Source organism: Carcharodon carcharias, chromosome 9 (assembly GCF_017639515.1).
Source record: "Carcharodon carcharias isolate sCarCar2 chromosome 9, sCarCar2.pri, whole genome shotgun sequence".
NCBI lineage: Eukaryota > Metazoa > Chordata > Chondrichthyes > Lamniformes > Lamnidae > Carcharodon > Carcharodon carcharias.
The window spans coordinates 119,056,004-119,075,476 of record NC_054475.1 but is presented as its reverse complement, the minus strand read 5'-3'; the positions used below and the strand labels follow the sequence as shown (position 1 = coordinate 119,075,476).

The window sequence follows — 19,473 nt, the reverse complement described above, 5'->3', positions numbered from 1 at the left end:
TTGAATGTGGCATGCATCACAGTTGTATTCTTACCCGCATGTGAAGTTTCAGTCACCAACAGTGATCAGGAAGGGAAGGTTTGATTTTCCAACTCACCAGAGATGTGCAGAAAGATTGGATTTATCTAGTCCTTCCCAGTCATGAAGAATTTTTGAAGTTACTGCTGTAATGTAGAAAACGCAGCAGCCAGTTTGTGCACAGCAACATCCTAGAAATAGCAATGCGATAATGAAACAAATAGCTCATGTTTGAGGTGATGATGGTGGTGGAAAGGTAAAAATTGGCCAGGATACCGGGGGAAAACTCCCCTGCTCTTCCTCAAAACAGGACCTTGATTTAACCCCTCATCCAAAACACTCCTCTCAGTACACCAATTTTAATAGTCAGCCTAGATTTGGTACCAGAGTGAGACGTAGACCTAGGACCTTCTGCCCCAGGGACAAGGGTGCTACAATTGAGTCGAGGCTGACACACACAGGTCAATCCTAGAGCCCTAACCCAAAGGTAGCACCCCCTATATTTTTCCCACTGTGTAATGTGCTATTGTAGGACAGAAGATAGTACTGGGGACCTTTATGTCAGTGTGCTTTAATCTACCAGATAGTGCCTTTACCCATATGGCTATTGTGGGAGATTTGTACAAGTTCATCAATTTGTTTGTAAATGTTATTCATGTGAGACCTACTGTATACATGAATGCCCAATTTAGTGATTTATTATGCGACACCCAAGCTGTTGGAAAGGATTACTTCTTGCTGTCAGATGTTGAGAATATTTCCATTCGCTATTACTGGTCTATGAAGGACATACCACTGATATCCCAACAAAAAGGCCTTTCAATGCCAGCGAATAGAGTATACAGAGTGCAGCAAGGTTTCTATGGTGCTTCACCACAATGGCAGTGAAGGCAGCAGTAAATGTGACATGATTTGAAGAGTCCATTTGTCAAAAAGCACAAAGAGCAGTATATGCAGCTGATGATGTTGGATGGTCTCTGAAAGGCAGCTTGCCTATTTGGCAGACTTGCTGACTGGGCAATACTGCAGGATTGCACTTAATGGTATTGTAACAGGATCTTCATTGTACCATCTGCACTTTACTTTGCCAATACTGCTAATCGTGCAGTACAGGATGGATAAATAAAACTCAGAGTTCCCACCATTTAGCAAAATGAAGTTAGTAATGGCAGAACATACACTTGACATTGGGGAAGGGGAGAACAAAAATAGGAAATTGCCGTTAGCGATTGGGTTGTTTGCATAGTTTATTGTATTGCTGCAGTTTACATTGTCACTTATCAATCCAAGGGACTAGCATTCTTCCCCAGATTCACTTAGGCAAAATATAGGTGAAGATATGTTTTATTACAGTTAGCCCACCCCAATTCAGTTTAAGTGTACTGCTCAGCGGGAGTCTCACAAGTAAATCCTGATTTTAATCCTTGCTGTGCATTTCGGGTAAGAGTACAACAGCTGTCCTCTAGACTGAAGAGGGTGAAATCAGACAGGATTCCCACTGCTGATCATTGTTGTCTCTTGCTCGAAGCGCTCTGGCTTGAACATTGAGTGAGGGTAGGGTTAGACTGGGCTCTGATAGCCCCCAATATCATGATAAAGGTCACTGTTCTGTCCAGCTGCCAATGAAGAATTAGCACTTTGCAAAGTACTAGAGGGAAACTGCTGCCTGGTACACCGTTTCCCAACAGGAGCTGCGTCTTTCCGAAAACTGGGGAGAAAATTAGACATGCATTCTTTTCCCTCTATTAAATTTAACATTGTGAAATTGGAGAAAAATGAATACATGAGGATAATTACAAGGCAGGAATATAATTGAGCTCAAATAACAAATTGAAACAGTGATGCTTGAATAATTTATTGCTGTTATAGAGTCCTCAATTGTAACCACTAAGTGCAAACTATAATAACAATGTTGCTGTGCTTTGTTACTCATTGCAGCTCTTTGGTGAGGACTGTCAATCACTCCTAATTTGTGTGTGATGACCAAATGAAGGGTTAATGATCTGTGCTATCTTTACTGCAGGTTTTGGAAGCTAATTTCAAGTTAGTAATCAGGAGATTTTCTTTTCAATATAGTAATATGAATAAAAAGCCCTGGTTTGAGTACTGATATACACATTGATAGATCATGCTGCTGCAAGTGGAGACTTTTGCTGATTAGCACTGCAGCCCAATGCCAGCCAGGTGCTACTTTGCTATATAAGCTCACTCATTTGGCCTCTACAGCTATGGAAGGCAGTGATTTTACAAGGATTTTTCCGAAGAAGTAGAGGATTTGCTCTTGAAACCGTTTCCGGGAAACTATAAAGTAGGACGTGTGTTCTACATCTTTGGACCTTCTTTGCTATCTCCCTCTCCTCCGCTTTTAAACTGTCCTTCCTCGCCATCACTAGAATATATAGGAACAAACTTGCATTTATTTAGTGTCTTTCATGACTAAGCCATTTATGCACTTGTGACGTTTAGCCACTGGTTACAACATAACAAACGCAGCAGTCAATTTGTACACAGCAAGCTCCTACAACAAGCAATGAGAGAATACGCAGATAATATGTTTTAGTGATGTTAGTTGGAGGATATGTATTGGCCAGCACACCAGGGACAATAGACTGCTATTCATTTTATGGTGCCATGGGATATTAGCAGGGGACTCGTTTTGATGTCTCTTCCAAAAGATCTCGCCTCCATTGGTACCCTACTGGGAGTGCCAACGTAAGTTATGGGCTCAAGTCTCTGGTATGGATATTAACCTCCAAAACTTCTAATTCAGAAAAGGGAGCAGGCTCTCGGAGCCATGGCTCTCAGCAAAGTGAAAGTAATAATTCAGTAAAAAGAGAAAATTTAGAAATTTGATAACTTATAAGATCCTTTGGATAAGGAATCCCAGTTTGAAAGGAGACAGTAAAATGTAATGTGTATGTGAATTTCTGCACTGTTCCCATTTGTGTAGGGCACCCAGTAATTTTGTACATTTAATTTTTGTACATTATCTTGTTCCAAACTTAGTCTGCAGAGAAAATTTTGAGCTACATGACACAATAGTGAAGAAATGTTAATTACCTGTCTGCTGTTGGTGGTGGGAATAATTTGAAGTGATGAGCTAAAGAGCATCAGACAAAGGTTTGTATTAATATGAAATTGAAGCCTTTTGGCACAAGCACAAATTTTCTTGCACTATATTGATGCTCACAGGCAAAAGTAAACCTGACAACAGCACTGTAAGCTGTTAGTTCATCAGTGGCATAACACATATTCTGACAGATATTTAAGTTGTTTTATCAGAATATTTGATGTTGGTTTTGGATTATTGTGAAGGTAATAAATTTACTAAATTTGATAATATGTAAGGTTGAAAATTTTCTTGTACTCATTGCCCCTTCATGGCCTCAACCCTCCTCATCTTGTAACTTCCTGCAACCTTTTAGAACTTATTCCTCCAACCCTGGCCTCTTGTAAATCCCCCCCCCACACACACACACACACACACACACACACACACACCGCTTCCTTTGCTGCATCATTGGCAGTCATGTCTTCAACTACCTGGCCACTCAGCTCCAGAATTTCCTCCCTAAACCTACTCCTCAAAATTTACCACATTAACTAAGCATTTGGTCACCTGTTCTAATGTTTCCTTTGGCTTGGTGTCAGTTTAGGCCTGAATTATGCTCATGTGAAATGCCTTGGGATGTTTCACTACATTAAATGGGCTCCATAAATGTTGGTTATTGTTGGTTGGGTTTCAGGGGAGTGACCTTTATGCATTGCTGGCCCTCATTTATGAAGTAGAGTGGGGCGGTTTCTGAGGAGGCTGCTTCCTAGAACACACTGCCACTGTTTGTGCACGTGCAGGTACCTTCGGCAGTTACTGTTTGAATACCATGTGTGCAAATGATGTTGTAGCATTGAGTTTAAATTACTCAAGTTGGCTGGTTGCACACTTGCCTGTATACAATTGTAAGGGTGACAAGGGGGGGTTGGCACATTTTACAAGCTAGTGAATGTTGCTCTGAGGCCCTTAGATAATGTCCACTGATCTAGAGTAAATGATGAGGGCTGACTCTACTTGGGCCTTCTGATTTGCATTTTATAGCCAGATGGATTGTGCCCGATTTCTGCAGTGGAACTGATGACAACCTCAAATTGCCTTTGGAATTTTACCAAATGCATGTCACCTGCAGTTTCTGAGCTGCTTTTGTAAAATTATTGGCGTTTGACCCACAATCAAAATTGGTGCTGAATTATTCTGAAAAATGCCATGATTCTCAGCACTCCTTTGGTATTCTTTGTGGCCTTGTTGCTGGGATCATGAAAGGGACATGGGCACAATATATATTAAGTAACAGCCTGTTACTGTTCAGACTTGATGGCTGGGGGAAAAGGTCAGTCATCAAGCTCAACAATTCTTTGTTCAGTGATAGATTTTTATAACAGCCACTGATTGAACTATTTTATTTTCTTGTGGAAATCAGCTGCTACTTGTGTGGCTAACATTCTGGTAGTTTGAATGAAGGAAATCATTGTATCTCTAAATGCTACCTGTGTCTTGAGGATAAACGATCTGAGGTTGCTAGTATATGGGGTTTCTAGCTTTAGAACCCCTTAAGTTTTGCTAGTAGAATAACCTCTACAAGTGTTATTTTTGTTGCTAATTAAAAATGTAAAGCATTCAGTTCATGTGAGGTTGGTTTTCAGAACTCCGATCTGTCCATATTGGCAGTGATTGCAGGAGAATGTTAGTCTTAATAAAGTAAATTATGATATCTGCTGTACTACAACTTTTGACAGTACTGCAGAGCCTGGTTAAATTGTAAAAGTTTGTGCCCCCCTTCTTAAGCAAGAACTGCACTCTGCGCCAACATGGGAAAGTCATGCAACTTTGATGGTCGATGGATTTCCTGATTAAGATAGCCGTAACATAGCAGTAAGAAAACCACTATTAGCTATGAGCTGGAGGATTGAGATTAATGCTGCAATTGGGAAGTGGCAAAACTATTGACAGGGATGCTTAGTTCGAACACAAAGTAATTGTATCCAGTGGATTTCCTATAATTTTCCATTAGCAGTATAGGCTTTAGATAATGCGGTTCTGAACCTGTTGACAGTAATGCCTTGTCTATAATACATTAATCTTATAAGATTTAAAGAGACTAGTGTGTATTGCAACCTGAGCCATTTTGAACAGCAGACTTTGAAAACAGTTAGATTAAGATAAAGCTACCAATCTTATATCGCAGCTACTTGAAATCTAGCCCAATGATCTACTGGCGATATAGATGCTAGGGATGAGGCAATATTAAAAGTTAGAAATTGAGCTGAGCTGTTGGAGTAGGAGGAGGCGAGAGGTGGGTATTTGAGCCTTGCTAGAGAAATGTGCATAGTATAATCCAGACTGAGAACTCTTATCAACTCTTATCCAAACTACTGAAAGCAAATAATGGTCATTTTGTTTAGTGCACAGTTTTGCAACAAACTTGAGTTACTTGATACTTTAAAGCAGTTTACAATTAAATAACCCTAGTTTGAGTAAGTGGAAGACATTAGATCAATAAATATCCTTATATAGAGCTATATATTTTATATTTTAATTGCATACAGAGCTTGATAAGTGGGATAAACATATTGTTGAAAACCCATTTCAAATATCTGCAGTACCTGTTGTTTATGTTGGTGGCATTGTACTGGGATTTACAATATTAAGCGTGTCACAGTATTCTGTCACTGCTTTCCAGTCTCTGACCTGCTGTTGTAGCCAGAATATTTGTATGGCCAGGCCAGTAAAGTTTCTGGTCAATGGTAACCTCCAAGATGTTGATGGAGGGGACTCGATGACGGTAATGCCATTGAATGTTAAGTGGAGATGGTTAAATTTTCTCTTGTTGGAGACGGGCATTGTGTGGCACAAATAATACTTACAGTTATCAGCCCAGGTCTGAATGCTGTACATAACAACAACAAAAATAAAAATACCTGGAAAAACTCAGCTGGTCTGACAGCATCTGTGGAGAGGAATACAGTTAACGTTTCGAGTCTGTATGACTCTTCAACAGAACTAAGGAAAAATAGAGGAGAGGTGAAATATAAGCTGATTTAAGGGAGGTGGGACAGGTAGAGCTGGATAGAGGTCCAGTGATAGGTGGAGGTGCCAAAAGATGTCATAGACAAAAGGACAAAGAGGTGTTGACGGTGGTGATATTAACTAAGAAATGTGCTAATGACAACATTAAGGGTAGAAAGCAGGACGAGCAAGGTACAGATAGCCCTAGTGGGGTGGGGGGAAGGGATCGAAATAGGCTAAAAGGTAGAGATAAAACAATGGATGGAAATACATTTAAAAATAATGGAAATAGGTGGGAAAAGAAAAATATATATAAATTATTGGAAAAAAGGATCAGAAAGGGGATGGGGATGGAGGAGAGAGTTCATGATCTAAAGTTGTTGAGCTCAATATTCAGTCCGGAAGGCTGTAAAGTGCCTAGTTGGAAGATGAGGTCCTGTTCCTCCAGTATGCATTGAGCTTCCGTGGAACATTTCAGTAGGCCAAGGATGGACATGTGGGCATGAGGGCAGGGTGGTGTGTTGAAATGGCAAGCGACAGGGAGGTCTGGGTCATGCTTGTGGACAGACAAAGCGGTCACCCAGTCTGCGTTTGGTAATTTTCTCTTGTTATTAAGGCTATTAATGTCACCTATTAGCACATTTCTTAGCTAATATCACCACCGACAACACCTCTTTGTCCTTTTGTCTATGACATCTTTTGGCAATCTCCACCTTTCACTGGCCCTCTATCCAGCTCTACCTGTCCCACCCCCCCCCCCCTTAAACCAGCTTATATTTTACCTCTCTTCTATTTTTCCTTAATTCTGTTGAAGAGTCATACGGACTCGAAATGTTAACTGTATTCCTCTCCGCAGATGCTGTCAGACCTGCTGAGTTTTTACAGGTAATTTATTTCTGTTTTTGTTTTGGATTTCCAGCATCCGCAGTTTTTTGCTTTTATCTGAATGCTCTATGTGTCTTGTTGAATGCGGGCACAGACTGCCTCACTATCTGAGAGGTCACAAATGGAACTGAACACTGTGCAATCAGGAGCGAATATCCCCACTTCTGACCTTATAATGGAGGGAAGATCATTAATGAAATAGCTGAAGATGGCTGGGCCTAAGATACTATTCTGAGGAGCTCCTGACATGTAGAGATGTTCCAGGGGTGAAGCGATTCACCTCCAAGAACCACAATCATCTTCCTTTGTGCTAGGTGTGACTCCAACCAGTAAACAGTTTTTCCCTTGTTTCCATTAACTTCAATTTTGCCAGGGCTCCTTGATGCCACACACTGTCAAATACTACCCTCACCTCTCGAGCTCAACTCTTTTTTGCCCACGTGTGGACCAAAGCTATAATAAGGCCTGGAGTTGAGCGGCCCTAGCAGAACCCAGACTGAGCATCAGTGAGCAGGTTGTTGCTGAGCAAGTGCAGTTTGATGACACCTTACATTGCTTTGCTGATGATTGACAATAGACTAATATAGTAATTGGCCAGTTTGGATATGTCCTGCATTTTGTGGACAGGATATACCTGGGTGATTTTCCACATTGTTGGGTAGCTGCCCGTAACAACTTGGCTAAGGGCATGGCAAGTTTTGGAGCAAAAGTCTTCAGTACTACAACTGGGATGTTGTCAGGGCCCATAGACCTTACTGTGTCTTGCGCCTTAAGCCATTTTTTGATGTCATGTGGAGTGACATGACGTGAATTGGATGAAGACTGGCACCGGTGATGCTGGGGATCTGAGGAAGAGGCCAAGATGGATCATCCACTTGCGGCTGCTTGCTGAAGATGGTTGCAAATTAGTGGACTATTTTAGAAGTCTGTATTGAGATAGTTTGTTTTTGGGGAGCTTGTGTGTAAAAATACATCAGAAAAAAAAATAAGTGACCTTGACTTATCTAAATGTATTAAACAGATGGGGTGTAAGGGAGAGACTGGATTCAGGGAGAATATGTTGTTGCAGTTTTTGGAAAAAGTTGAAGTTTGAAGTAACTAATTCTTTTGTTGACAAGTGGTCAAAAGTATATTAAATGGTAGATCAGCTCTCTAGACGTACCACTAACTAATGTGAATCTGTTTATCATATTTAATGCTGGAGCCACAATGTCTACAGTTCTTAACCGACATACGTACAAGCACAACCAAGATTGCAACCTGCAACCTATCCTATAACTGGCCTGAGCATTGATTTGAAGAATACAGTAGCCTGAAAGGGACACACACCTACATATTAGTGGCAGAATAGTGCATTGTTTTAGTTTCATTAGTGTTCCTGCCCTTATTGGATAGCTCTCTAGTGACAGAATATAAAATGTTCAGTACATGTCTGTTGCACTTCAGACTCAAAAGAAAATGGCAGTCATTCAAAGGTTCTTTTTTTCTCTCGCTAGGAACTAGGAATTTACAACTATGCACTGTTCTGCTCTTACCAACAACAATTGACCTCCAGATTTGCAGCCAAGTGAAAGGCCTATAAAATATCACTTCACAGCAGCATCATAAGCCATTGTTGATCCAAAATAACGTCAGCTGATGTATCACGAGCAATGCTATGGAAGGTCTATCTGTCTTTTACGGGGTGTTATCTTTCAGGTTTCAATGACGAGTTTATTTTGTATTTCTTTATATAAGATGTCCCAAGGGGCTGATAGCTTGTCATAGCATAGAATGTTCTAGCACTGTGGTAGATTCCTCCACATTTCTAACTGCAACAGCTAGAGTTTAGGGTTAAATTTCACTTGGTGAGCTTCCACAGTAGTGAACCACTGCAGAGGGCGAAACTTCAGTAATATTTCACAGCCAGGATCTGTGGCATATGCATACAAATAACATCAGTTGACATACCTGGTACCGCTATAAAAATTCCATTTCTGAAACTGAACCCAATCAGATTCACCTACGTAAATGTGAACGCTAAATCCAGTGCCCATTTTATATTTGGTAACTACATGCATTTGACTGTCCACTGTTGCCAGGGAACCTGAGGGTAGTAGGGTCTAACGTCTTACTCTTCAGTTGGCATGCTCTCCTTGGCTGCCGGGTGCAATGCAGATAGGAGTTTGTTAATTTCTGAGCAGCCTCAGCTAGTGGTTGAGTCGTTACTTTTACTTTTCTGGTTCGTTGCAGATTGCTGCCAGGACACTCTCACTAGCAGAGAAGTCAGTGTTGCTGCCAAAACACTGAAAGCAGTGATTAGTTGGCATCTCCATCTTACTCTAGAGGGTTTGTGAGAAAACACTCATTTAGGTTTGATTGCCCTCTTGTTGGTCATACAACATGAGAACTATATTGTCGATTGCAGTTGCCGTGTCTGCTGATTCTTATTTTAACATGCCAATTATATTGCTATTTTTTGTGCATCTAACTATCTTTTAAACTCTATGAATTTGTCAATCCCAATTTGTTGCTGAAATGTTCAGGCCAGTTTTAAGTTTGAAAGGGCTGATGGTTGTGTGCAGATATCTTTGTTTCTATCACAGCACCCGTTTATGGCATGTTTGTCTTGTTGTGCACCATTCTTGTGGACTACAAATCTTTTCTCTTGTCTAACCTACTTTGGTGGATCTCTCTGATCCTTAGTGGAAGCTTCCTGTCAGGATGAAGATGAAACGATGGAGACCATTGAGGCTGCTGAAGCACTTCTTAACATGGAATCCCCCAATGCGATCTTGGACGAGAAAAGAATGTGTGAGTTTTAAACACAGTTACACTTTCTCTTCCTTAACACTTGGCATTTTCCTTTTCACTCCTGAGCCAGTCTGATGTAATTGTTTGATGTACATCTGTTCTAACGTTAATTAAGTGTAGACTGCATAAAATGTTCCACCTTATGGTCAGGCCTTTGGCCTGCAGCCCAATTTCTCATATAATAAATTCTATAGGTTTCCTAAAGTAGCATCGATTGTATGAAGACAAATTGCTGGTGCACTTGACAGAGTGAAGGAAAAATAAAATGCTAACTGATAGAAAATGTTCAGCCGTTACAATGGAGTGCAGTTTGCATACTCTGTATATAAAAAAAAAACCTTGTTGATCTGTCAGCAGCACTGGCACATTGGCGCCAAACACTCAGCGTGTTCTACCTGTGAAAAATAAATCCTCAAATCAATGTCTCGTCAACAAAACCTTAAAATTATTTTTTCCCCTTCAATTTCCTTCCCCTCCCCCTCCCACTTAAATCCCTGTTTAGTTCATCAATTTGCACATTCCCTGGATGGAGAAATCACTGCGTCTGTTCCTCACATATCTGTCACCTCAGATAAGATCCCAGAGGTAATCAACAGGTCTTCAGCCCACGTGGCAGGTGATGAAGATGATTCTGCAGATGAGTCGCCCAGAAAAAATGCACTTAAACAGAGGAAAAAGAAAGGTAAATTCTAGATTGACGGACTGATAGCGGGGAAAGGAACAAAAAAAAGAGGTATTCAAGACCATATTGCGATGATACTTGTTGTCCAGATTTTTTTTACCTCAGGTTTTTGCAGATGATTACATATATATAGTGGGGCAAATCCATTTCTTGTCTGAGCATTTAAAAGTATATCTGGGTTTTCCTTGACATTCCCTTCTTAGTGCTTGTTTTTTGCTGTGAGGTACCATGCACATTTCTGAATGAATGGGGCATTCTGCATTTTATTTACCAGTTTTGAACCCATTTTCTCCTGGCCTTTTCTTATTATGATTAAAGAATGTGCATTTAAGTTGTGTATCCAACATGTTTTCAAGAGTGCGATTAAGGTTACCTGAATAACATTTATGAGTGGCCTTTTGTTGTGTGTGTGTAGTTTAATTCCTTTAAAAGACTGAAGTTAGACTCAAACCAGCAAGTGATGACCTCTTGCACTTTGAGGCTTTAGTGTGCTCAGTAGGTATAGTACTAGCATTTCGTTGATGTGCACCCAAACACATGTGCAGCAACATGGCAATGGCAGTATAACTGCATGTCATGACATACTTGGTCGAAGCACAGAATCCTAAACAATCAAGCCACTTTCAACACGGGCCAATCATAAGAGTTTCAGTCTTGGAACCAATAGGTCCCCTGATTATTTGAACTTCTTTTAAAATGTCAGGACTGTTTCTGCGGTCAAAATGCTATCAGCTGTATATTTGTATTCATTAAGAACATTTTTGCAAATTGCATTCATGTTGGCTGTTACCAGTGACAGGAAAAGAAGCACACACATGTTACTGTAGCCAGCATGTTTGCTGGTGCATTCTGTAGTTTCGATCGCAGTGTTAGTCAGAGGGTTCCACGTGCACGCACCAAGTGATGTGATTTGATTTTCCAGGCCGGAAGATGAAACCTGCTCGCCCATCTTCACCTGTCACAGCTCCACACCTTCCAATTAAAAAGAAAAATAAGGATGGAAAAGGTAAAGCATCATCAGCCTGACAGCTCGACAGTTGTGCAAACATTGTGATTTACCTTTCAGAGGCTTTTTGTATCATCAGCAAAATGATGCGATGACACTGAGTGAGGAGCCTGCTGACAACACAAAAAACATGTTATTCTTTTGTAGCCTTTGCTATTCTTCCACTGCCTCCTCCCTCTTTTCTCACCACACCTCAGAATTAGGCCTTATCGGTTTTAAACCTGACCGTCAACATTTGCTGACACTTTCTGTGGAACCAGGAAGGAACCCTGAGCGGCCAGCCATCCCATTGCCAGAGAAACACCTGGGATGTTTTTACTGATCAAAGATCTAAGAAAATAAGATTTTTAAAAAATCAATCTGTTCCCTTATTGTACAATGTCATCATGAAAAATGGAAAATTAAAGGGGGTAATTTTAACCTAACTTGCTGTGTTGGAACACAGGATCTGTTGGAGCTTTGGCTTTACATCCTGCCTAACATTATTTCAAAGGAGAGAAAATAAGACAGGATATAATCAGCATCGCACCTGAACTTGCTTGTTTCCCAATGGCGGTTTAGGTTAAAATTGCCCCCACGTGTTTGACGTTTGATCACTTGGACAAAAGAAGAGTCAGAGCCTCCTGCAGGGTTCAAGAAAAGGGATGACTTTTATAAAATAATGGCTAGATGTCATAATGCTTTCAGTAACTTTCGTTGCCACTCTGCTAGCCTGTATACTAACACTAAGCCAAATACTGTTTAGTATAGGATTTTTTTTTTTCATTCATTCATGGGACCTGGGCAACTCTGGCTGGCCAGCATTTATTGGCTGTCCCTAATTGCCCTTGAGAAGGTGGTGATGAGCCGCTCTCTTGAACCGCTGCAACCCATGTGGTGTAGGTACATCCACAGTGCTGTTAGGGAGGGAGTTCCAGGATTTTGATCCAGCAACAGTGGAGGAACAGCAATACATTTCCAAGTCAGGATGATTATGTGACTTGAAGGGGAACTTGCAGGTGTTGGTGTTCCCATGTATCTGCTATCCTTGTCCTTGTAGGTGGTGGTGGTCACAGGTTTACAAAGTGCTGTTGAAGGAGCCTTGGTGAGTTGCTGCAGTGCATCTTGTAGATGGCACACACTGCTGCTACTGTTGTTGGTGGAGGGACTGACTGTTGAAGATGTTGGATGGGATGCCAACCAAGCTGGCAGCTTTGTCCCAGATGGCGTCGAGCTTCTTGAGTGTTGTTGGAACTGCACTTGTTCAGGCAAGTGGAGAGAACTCCATCACAGTCCTGACTTGTGCCTTGTAGATGGTGGAGAGGGTTTGGTGAGTCAGGAGGTGAGTTACTCCCCACAGGATTCCTAGCCTCTGACCTGTTTTTGTAGCCACAGTATTTATATGGCTAGTCCATTTCAGTTTCTGGTCAGTGCTAAGCCCCCCGAATGTTGATAGTGGGGGATTCAGCAATGGTAATGTCACTGAATATCAAGAGGAGATGGTTAGATTTTCTTTTGTTGGAGATGGTCATAGCCTGACACTTGTGGGTGTGAATATTACTTTCCACTTATCAGCCCCAGCCTGAATGTTGTCTAGATCTTGTTGCATATGGATGCAGGCTGCTTCAGTATCTGAGTAGATGCAAATAGTGCTCAACATTATGCAATCAACAGCGAACATCCCCACTTCTGACCTTATGATGGAAGGAAGGTCATTGATGAAGCAGCTGTAGATGGTTTGGCCTAGGATTCTAACAGGATGGCGCTGCAGGAGTTCCTCAGGGTACTGAGGTAATTGGCCTCCAATAACCACAATCATCTTCCTTTGTGCCAGGTGTGACTCCAACCAGTGGAGACTTTTCCTCTGCTTCCCATTTATTCTAGTTTTGCTAGGACTCTTTGATTCACACTCAGTCAAATGCCACCTTGATGTTAAGAATAGTCACACTCACCTCGCTCCCTCAGCTCAGCTCTTTTATCCATTTTTGGACCAAGGCTGTAATGAGGTTAGGAGCTAGGTGGCCCTGGTGGAACCCAAACTTGAGTGTCAGTGAGCAGCTTATTTCTGAATAAGTACCGCTTGATAACACTGTCGATGGCATTTTCTATTACTTTGCCGCTGTTCAAGAGTAAACTGATGGGGTGGTAATGGGCCAGATTGGATTTGTCCTGCTTTCTGTGGACATGACATACCTGCATATTACCATATTGCCAGGTAGATGCCAGGATTGTAGCTGTACTGGAGCAGCTTGGCTAGGGGCGTGGCAAGTTCTGGTGCACAAGCATTGAGTACTGTTGCCAGAATGTTGTCAGGGCCCATAGCCTATGCAGTATCCAGTGCCTTCAATCATTTCTTAATATGATGTGAAGTGAATTAAATTGCTGAAGACTGGCACCTGTGATGGTTGGAGCCTCAGCAGGAGGCTGAGACGGAATTTAATCAAAATAATAATGATAAATTCACTTAATAATTCATTCAAGATATCAATAATTCTTTATATAATAAAAATGAATCCAGGTCTGGCAATTCTAAAGGTTAAAAAAGACAAGTGCATAGTTGTTACAATATAATTAATTATTTGGGCTTCTCAAACAAACAGATTCATGGTGGTGGCTTCAGTTTCCATATAAATCAGCAAATAGTATCAGGCAGATCAAGTGAGAAAATAGCAATGGGAAACTTTCATAAAACCAACTCTTGTTAGATCATTCTGGAAAAAGTCATCATTTCCTAGAGGACCATAGGCTGCTCCCTCAGAGAGATGACTGGTGGTGAGTTTAACCTGAGGGCCACCACATCTCAAGTGAGGGGTGAGGTTGAAAAGGTGGGGCCTTCATGAATGACCTAACCTGGTTCAGAAATTGAACCTGAGCTGTTGGCATTACTCTGCATCACAAACCAGCCGTCCAGCCAACTGAGCTAACCAACCCAAGCACTTTATTCTTGGCTATCCGTGAACACATTATGAAAAATAAATTTTGCACTTTCCCTCATGTTCTCTTATTGAACTGTTCATTGTGTTTTTTAAAATAGTTGAACAATAACATAGCCACCCTTTCATGACACTTGGCTTTTTCCTTTTCTAGGTAACACAATATATCTCTGGGAGTTCCTCCTGGCTCTCCTTCAAGATAAAAACACTTGTCCGAAGTACATTAAATGGACACAGAGGGAGAAGGGAATCTTTAAGCTAGTGGACTCTAAGGCCGTGTCCAAACTTTGGGGCAAACACAAAAATAAACCTGATATGAACTATGAAACAATGGGCAGAGCCCTTAGGTGAGTAGGGCCAGAGCTGATGCATTCTTCCCAAAATGGGGGTCAGTTCAATGCTGAACCTGTACATTGTATTGTCTTATTTTTTGTGAACTTTTGAAGAATTGTTTCAGGTCAGTTCCTAATTTTCCATTTGTTTGTTCTTATCCTGCTTTTCTTTATCTTGCATTAGTGAGCAACAAGCTGAATTCTGAACGAGGTTTTGTTCCTTTTAGGTATTACTACCAGAGAGGGATCTTGGCCAAAGTGGAAGGTCAGCGGCTGGTGTATCAGTTCAAAGAGATGCCAAAGGATCTGGTGGTCATAGATGATGACTCAACTGAGCACACTCCGTCTAATTTGGTGACCTCATCCAGTTACACGGCAACAACGCTGGCAAAAAGCAAAAGCACCGCTTTTGGAATGTCTCAGTTGCAGAATGCAAGCAAAGTGACAGCTGTGCCACAGAGTGTGCTGGTGCAGCACATCAAGCAAGAGCACACTTCCTTGCTGACGCAGCCCAGCCAGAAGGCAGGAGGACAGCAGGTTCCGTTTTTACAAACCATCCAGGGATTACAGAGCAATCAAGTCCTTCAGGGATCACCAGATGTTTCTAAGGTTGCTGTAACTATGCCATCAACAGGACACGCAATGAGGTAATGGTGAACTTTACTGCAGTTTTAATGATTGCAATTTGTAAATTGGTTTTGCAAAAAAATCAAATTCTCCCATTTTGCACAAATGCCAAATATCATGTGTCGCATATCATTCATTGCTTGTTAAACTTACTCTTCCAAAACCATAACTTTAAAAGTGTTTTTTGGTGGTTGTATACTATATAACTTCATCCTGTTTCCAAAGCTATTTTCAATACGTTTACCAAATGTGTCTATATCACCTGGGTTGGGTCAGTAGGCTCAGGTTTATCGATAGGAATGCTCAAGGAGATATTGGCAGAACTTTGGGACTATTATCGCCAGAGAAATGAGTTCATGAAGATCTTCATTGCCCACTAAAGAATCTCAGTTTACTATCATACTGTAGGTTCCCAAGCTGTGTGGTGTGCTTAGTATTGCATTATAATGCCATTATTGGATATGTGTTCAAACATCTTGGGTTAGACTTAAACACCTCAGTCATTTGGTTCATAAACAAATGATTAGTTAATTCGCTCTTCCACATTTAGACATTTAAGCTATTCAATTTTGAGATAGCTAAGTATCTGTTAGGAACTTTCAACATGAGCAGAATTGAATCCAGAGCATGTGATGAGAAGCCTGGAAAGGAAGATAGGTGTATCTGAACCTTGAGTGGGATTAAGTGGGTGTGAGGGAAGAAATTTGAAGCAGTTGCACGTTGGATTTATCTTTCTGCAGCATGAAGCCCAGTGAGATCTTATTAATAGACACATGCATGTCTTTGTATAATGGGCTAGGAAGTCAGAGCAAGTCGTAGGAGATTGGATGCCACAATGTGCTATGACAGAGTTAGTAATGTTTGAGTGGTTTGCAGTGGTTTGGCAAGGAAAGAATATGCACTGCTTTTGGAGTGGATGGGAAAGGAAGGATAAAATGCCTTTGATTAAATGGACATCGATTGCAAGTCAATTGAATCATTTGGCTTGGACGCCTCTCTTGTGTAAACTGATTTTTTTTTAATACATGTTTTTTAGAAGAATTTTACCAGTAGGTATCCTCAATGTCTAATTTGTTGTGCTGCAGGCTTTTAAATTGCTTAATTATGTTTTTCTTTTCCTTAACTTCAGCAGGACAATAAGTGTCCCAGCCCAGGTTCCTGTGGTGATGACGTCTGGCTCGCATGCAGTTGGTACTCTAATGTTGCAAACGATACCCCTCACAACAGTGCTGTCTGGAACAGATACATTGAACAACTCTCCTTCCAAAGTTATTTTACGTGCCATTCCATGTTCAGAAAGCTCGAAGGAAATGATCACCATCCAGGCCACCTTGTCTCCCACAAGTGCAGATTGCTCTGGCTTATCGGAGATCCAGCAAGCCCAAGTGATTGCCACCAGTCTTTCGTTATCTGATGGTGGATTTCAGTCTATAATAAACAATTCTGTGCATCCTTCCCCTGATGCCATCACACAACTAGTGACCATCAATAGCAATGGTCAGCCAGTGGTTGCCCATCGTCCAGGCAGCGTAATTGCCACAGTGCTTAAACCACCCGAACCCATCCTGGACACTCCTGAATTCCAGACTGCAGCCACAAGTGCAAATGCTACCAGCCCTGAAGTCAAAATGGTAGAAATGGAGAAGGACCTTGGACCTAGTTCAGATGGCGAGCTAAACTATCAGCATCTCCAAACTGTGATGCTGAGCAGTACAAATGGTATTGCAACATCTGTCATAAAGGTTGAAGGAATGGACAAAGACTTTGAAACTACTGTGCATGGCTCTGAAAACCTCAACTGTTCATTGTCACACAGTCCAAATTGTGCTCTCACCCCTGTCGTGAAACTGGAAGCCAATGAAGATTGTTCAGTACTGAATCTACAATCAGATCATAGACATGATCAGGATAAAACTCTTATGGATACCGACCTGCACGACACCATGCCATTTCTGAAACTGGAAAATGCCCAGATGTTTTCGCATGCAGCGAGTATGCTTAACTACCCCAGTAACATGGCTCCCAGTCCAAGTGCCATATCCACTTCTGTAGTGGTTAAAACAGAGCCAATAGATTTGTAAATAATGTAGAAAACCATATCTTTGTATCTTTTACATATGTTGAACCCTTGTTTGTTCAATTATAGCCATTTGGCAGATTGTAAATAAGCGGTTATTGATCCATAATTTTGGTCAGAATATTTAATACTGTACGTAGCCCAGCACTCAATCACAGTTTGAAATCATGTCATTTTAAATCCATCAATATCTGTAAAATAATCAAGTGACCTAAAAGCTGCAATAATTTTAAGTTTTGCTGAAAAGTCAAAACTTCACTCGCATTGCTTCTTTTGAAGCCGGCCTTTCCTGTTCCCTGTTGTTGTGCTGGAAATAATTTAGATGGGTATTGATCTAAATCTGGTTTTAACTAGATACCACAAAGGTCAATGCTAAGGTAAATGTTGTAAATGTTAAGTTCAATTGCTCAATTGAAAGGTAGATTTTCTCCAAGCCTGAGTGAGCATTGGTACTGGTGACCAGTTGGCAGAGCATTGCACTGGCAGGCCATCAGTTGGGTTGATGCATCCTGCTTTCGGGACTTCAGAAGTAGCCCAAATTCAAGTTAATTGGATTGAGAGTTAAGATCACACTTAGTGTGTCAAGAGACATGAGTCCAGTTCAGTTTAGTTCTACTTGCTGTGGCACAGCTTTCATTCACAGAAGATATGCCCAGAATTAAACAAGTCATCATATCCGAAATATTTTCCTATAGATCTGTACATAGTCTTTTATTTGGTGTGTGATGACGAAGCCCTTTCAGGGTACTTTGTTCCTATTCATATGCTATTTCTTTTTCAACTCCTTGCCTTCGCAAAAAAAAATTAAGTCCAACTTAATTAGCCGAAGAGCATAATTTGCGCTAGTCTTTAACACAACTAAGCCTTTTTTTGGACAATATATCCTATTTATATTTTTTAACTTTGATGTTGAAAACCTTGTATAAGGAATTTAAATTTCTTACCAGGAATATGATGTAAACCAGATTTAGAAAATAATATTGAATGTAATTTTAGATCACCATAAGCATGGTGCTAACAAACCACAAGATGAAAATTTTATATCTAAATTTGTTAATGCCTTGTAGGTTTGTTGTAGAATGTTATATTTTTCGTATGTTAAATGAAGAAAATTCTTCAGGAAAAAATGTGAACTGGGATATTTTATAAATGGTGGGATTTTTTTTCCAAACAAAAAATTGTAAATATTTATCTTTGATATAACAAAGTCTACATTTACTGAGATGTACTATTTCCTCTTATGCAATGTGTTTTGCCCAGATTCCTATCATATAAGTGGGATATGCTTTTGTTCTATGCTTCAATCAGAGGCCTATGTGGATTTTGGAGCCTCTTCAAGAAACCAGTCATGTGGTAGTGAGATTTCTTTAAAAGAAATAAAACCTTTTTATTTTACAAATTGTATAAATTGGACTGGCTGTCTTTTTGTTTTGAAAATATTATGCATGGAGAGTGGACCTCTAAATCCTTTAAGGAAGTCTTATCAAAACGTGCTTGGAATCTGTTCCTGCCGCTCTACATTGCACCTCAGCAGCTGGGCGCATACAGAGGTAGGTACAAGGAGCTGCTATCTGCATTTGCAGAATAGAGAGGAAATCTTTACAGCAAGTAGTCTGCCCTATTCTGCTGTTCAGCAAAGAGTGTGTAAGTCAAGAAAGCTAAAGAAAGGACAAGGATCCTGTTTAAACCATCCTCCTGACTGTAACAGTAAAATAATGGTTTGTGTTGCACTGGATTTCTGCTTTCGGAGTACTGTCCTACAGTTTAATTAGTAATCAAGTGGTGGTTCTTGTCCTGAAACAAAAACAAAAATAGCTGGGAAAACTCATCAGGTCTGACAGCATCTGCGGAGAGGAATACAGTTAACGTTTCGAGCGGAACCAAAACGGTAACTGAATTCCTCTCCACAGATGCTGTGAGACCTGCTGAGTTTTTCCAGCTATTTTTGTCATTGTTTCAGATTTCCAGCATCCGCAATATTTTGCTTTTATCTTAGTATTCTTGTCCTGAGCACGGCAACAGCACTAACTAAAGTCACATTACATAACCTGATCAAATTGCAATAGTATGAATTTTGTAGTCA

General features: G+C 40.7%; 1 protein-coding gene across 11 annotated transcripts in view; it reads left to right on the top strand.

Annotated features, from left to right (window-relative positions):
• Positions 1-18,794, top strand: part of elf1 (E74-like ETS transcription factor 1) — a 247,525-nt gene extending 228,731 nt beyond the window's left edge. For 10 of the 11 annotated variants that reach the window (XM_041195150.1, XM_041195147.1, XM_041195149.1 and 7 more), the window contains 6 exons: positions 9,647-9,754; positions 10,257-10,436; positions 11,359-11,442; positions 14,509-14,701; positions 14,914-15,333; positions 16,443-18,794. In XM_041195150.1, the coding sequence (XP_041051084.1) occupies positions 9,647-9,754; positions 10,257-10,436; positions 11,359-11,442; positions 14,509-14,701; positions 14,914-15,333; positions 16,443-17,394 (1,937 nt within the window). In that variant the 3' untranslated portion in view covers positions 17,395-18,794. The remainder of the gene's footprint in view (positions 1-9,646; positions 9,755-10,256; positions 10,437-11,358; positions 11,443-14,508; positions 14,702-14,913; positions 15,334-16,442) is intronic. The other variant, XM_041195154.1, reaches the window with a different exon arrangement.
• Positions 18,795-19,473: the final 679 nt, after the last annotated feature.